A 3,580-nucleotide genomic window follows, 5' to 3' on the forward strand; every position below is an offset into this window, starting at 1 on the left:
TGCGCCCAACGCTGGCCCGACCCATTTTGATGGCGCTAGAAAAAAATAACGCATGCATATTAAAAACGAAAAACAACATTATTAAACATAAAGCCGGCCAGAAGGCCGACGAGAGTCCACGCGTCCACATTTGCATTTAAAAAAATAAAAACAACCTAAACTACGAGGCAGCGCGCTGCCCTAGGCGTCGTCGTCGTCCTCGGGGTCTGTGAGGTCGATGAGTGTCGGCGCCGGCCCGACCCAGGAGAACGCTGTGTTCCAGAGCGCGGCCATGTCAGGCGCAGACGGTGCCGGCGCGGGGGGCTGTGCGGCCGCCTGTGTAGCCGCAGCTTGGCGCGTCTCCTCCTCGGCCTCGCGCTGCTCCTCCTCGAGGTCGCGCTCGAGCATCTCGAGGTACTCGCCGTCCGGATCTGGCGCCAGTGCTCGAGGTACGCTGCCTCCAGTGCCGGCGTCACTCCCATCCAGACCAACGGCGCGCATACCCACTCGCGCACTACTCTCGTCCAGGAGTAGCGCTCGATGGGGGACGGCTCTGGCTCGGGCTCCGCCCGCTTCTCCGGCTTGACGAGGCATCAGGGAGGGGACGGCGGGGCCACTGGCGGCACCACGTAGTCGCCCGCCGCGGAGAGGGCAAGTGCCTGCGCCATTGCCGCCTCGTAGCGAGCCTCCTCTTCCTTCGCCGCCTCCGCCCTGCACCGCTCGTCCTCCTTGCTCTCCCGGTAGACGGCCGCAAGGGCTGCCTGGTAGGCGTCCTCGGCGGCCTGGTCCTCCTCGTGGGCGATGAGCGGCGGCGGCGGCTCGCTCTGGTCAACCTTGCGCACGCCCCGTCACCTCGCCTCCTCGTGCTCGAAGGCGAACCACCTCGCCCAGTTGGGCGAGTCGGATGCGTAGGAGGGCTCGCGGTGCTGCTCCGGCGTCAGTAGCGCCCGCCGGCGCCTCACCTCTTCTGCGTGAGCCCTAGCCGTCCACGGCACCGCTCCGGCGTCAGCAGCGCCCGCTGGCGCCTCACCTCCTCCGCGTGAGCCCTGCCGTCCGCGGCGCTGCCGGCACTGGGATCTTATCTGGATCCAGATGCTAGTCGTGCGGCAGGGTCACGTCTGGGTACGGCAGAGGCCGGCGGTGCCGCCAGTGCCACTCCGCCTGGTGCACTGGCACGTTCACGCGCTGCCTCTGCCGGCGAGGCGTCGGCGGAGGCGGGAGAAACTCTGCGGGGAAAGGGGTGGCGGGGCCCTTGCCCTTGGCCTTGCTGCTGCCGGCGCCGAAGAAGAGCCCCATCTCGCTGTGGTTCTGGTGGCTTGGGTTTGCCGGTGACGGGGGAGCAGAGCTGGCTAGATGTGGATGGCGGATTTGGATGAGGACGGCCCCGCCGCATGGTTGATTTAAAAATGGACGAGCGCCGTCGCTGACGTGTGGACCCGTGGTCATAAATTAAGTTGACTGCGTGGGCAGTGGATAGTTGGACGGCCGTCAGATGGGGACGTCGCGGACAGCGAGAAGGCGCGTGTGGCGTCCGTTCGGCGTCCACGCCGACGCATTGGGCCGCAAATTTGGACTACAAATGTATCGGCGCGGACGCGATGCGGACGTGATTTAGATTTTGATCGATGCGTTGGGTCGTTACTTTTGTCCGCGCCGGCCCAAAAAAACGGCGACAGATGAAATGGGTCGGTCCTTTGAAGTTGCTCGTATGAGTCCAAAGTCAAAATGAAAGCGCTGTGTGGTTTTGATACCGATTCCTGAGGTTCCAACGAAGTTCCGTGATACCTTGGGACTAGCAAAAGAGGTATGAGACGAGGAATGCAAGCGAAACAACACTGCTCTCCTGTCTCGCTTTCAATTACAGTCTACATCGACTTTTCTCCAGACTTCTCTGAACGGCACTTCTCCAAGTCCATCAAGAACTCGTGAAACGCCACGTCAGACGACCCGCCGTCTTTCACAGCGGCCGCCGCCATCTCCTTGGCTGCCACGAGCTTCTCCCTCAGTTTGCTCCCTTCCTCCGACGCCATCACCAGCCTCACCTTCGCCGCCACCTCCTCTGCCTTCACCAGTCCCTCCTCGTAGCCCTCCACCGCCACCCCGACCTTCATCTCCTCCACCACGTGCACCTTGTTCATCCTCTGTTCCGCGTACAGCGGCCAGCAGATCATCGGCACGCCGGACACGATCCCCTCGAGCACCGAGTTCCACCCACAGTGCGTCACGAACGCGCCGACGGCTCCGTGACGCAGCACCTCCGCCTGCGGCGCCCAGTTCTTCACCACGAAGCCCCTGCCAGCGGTCTTCTCCAAGAAACCCTCCGGGAGCGACGCCTGCAAGTCCGGCTCGACCGACTCGTCCTTCTGCTCGGGAGGGCTGCGCACCACCCACAAGAACCTGTGCCCGGAGTCCTGCAACCCGCGTGCCACCTCTGCTAGCTGCGCCGCCGAGAAGGTGCCCAGGCTGCCGAAGCAGAGGAATACCACGCCCCGCTCCGGCTGCGCGTCAAGCCACTCGAGGCACGCGTGTCTCCCGCCGGCGCTCCCTCCCGTTTGGCCAGGAAGGACTAGCGGGCCGATGCAGTAGACTGGCGGCGTTGGGCGACCAGGCGTGCAGAGGCCGTACCTGAGTGCTTCCAGCGCCCTCGCCTCCAACCAGTCGAAACTGTTCGTCAGAAAGCCTCTTGCTCTCGGCATCCGCGTGTAGTGGCGCAACCGTTCCTTGGCGATATCGCTCTCCCGGTCCAGCATCGTGGTCGACATGTCCACCGCGCGGATCGGCGGCACGCCGGGGAAGCGGAGCACCGTCTTGCCCATGTCCTTGAACGAGCACGGGGCGGCGGGATAGTAGTACGGCAGGTGGAGCATGATGGCGAGGTCTCCGACCGCGGAGGCGAAGAAGAAGTATGCGGGGATGTCGAGCTCGGCGGCGACGTCGAGCGCGTCCACGCAGAACATGTCGACCACGAGGGCGTCCACGGCAGGGAGGGTGCGGAGGAACTCCCGCAGCGACGGGTTGGCGGCGCGGAGCACGTCGATGGTGCGCAGGACCGGGTGGGAGTAATGTTCCTTGCCGCAAGACGGCACGGGGAGGAGGCGGAACGTGATGGCTGGGTTGGCGGTGGAGAGGCGAGCCATTGCGTCTTCCGACACGGCGTCCTTGTCCGGCGGGTTCACAACGGCGATGACGACGGCCTGCCCGAGGCGGAGGAAGACATTGGCCAGCTCCACCATAGGGTTGAGATGGCCCACGCCGAGCGAGGGATAGAGCACCACCGTCTTCTGCGTCATGCTAACTGACATGCCTCTTGCCTTCGTGAGCTGTGGGGGAAATGAAATTTGGAAGAGATGATATTACGAGCGCAAATGCACAGTGGCCACTTCTCGTCCAAATTTATGCGTGGCTCGTCAGGCGAGCGCTCTGGGCATCTCGAGATCGGCTGGCGGGTGGGTCTTCTGGTTGGGTTGCGGGCCACAGAAGAACACGTACGCGCTACTTCAGACGTGTCGGGACATACGGCATGACCTGTTTGGTTGATGACCTAACTTTGTCATAGAATGCAGCACCATATTTGCCAAACTTGTCTTACCTTAGATGTTTA

General features: G+C 63.2%; 1 protein-coding gene across 1 annotated transcript; it reads right to left on the reverse strand.

Annotated features, from left to right (window-relative positions):
• Window positions 1–1,717: 1,717 nt before the first annotated feature.
• Window positions 1,718–3,327, reverse strand: LOC119271936 (anthocyanidin 5,3-O-glucosyltransferase-like). The gene has a single exon (XM_037553569.1). The coding sequence runs from the start codon at window positions 3,279–3,281 to the stop codon at window positions 1,845–1,847; it is 1,437 nt and encodes a 478-aa protein (XP_037409466.1). The 5' UTR covers window positions 3,282–3,327; the 3' UTR covers window positions 1,718–1,844.
• Window positions 3,328–3,580: the final 253 nt, after the last annotated feature.

Source organism: Triticum dicoccoides, chromosome 3A, assembly GCF_002162155.2.
Source record: "Triticum dicoccoides isolate Atlit2015 ecotype Zavitan chromosome 3A, WEW_v2.0, whole genome shotgun sequence".
Classification (NCBI taxonomy): Eukaryota; Viridiplantae; Streptophyta; class Magnoliopsida; order Poales; family Poaceae; genus Triticum; species Triticum dicoccoides.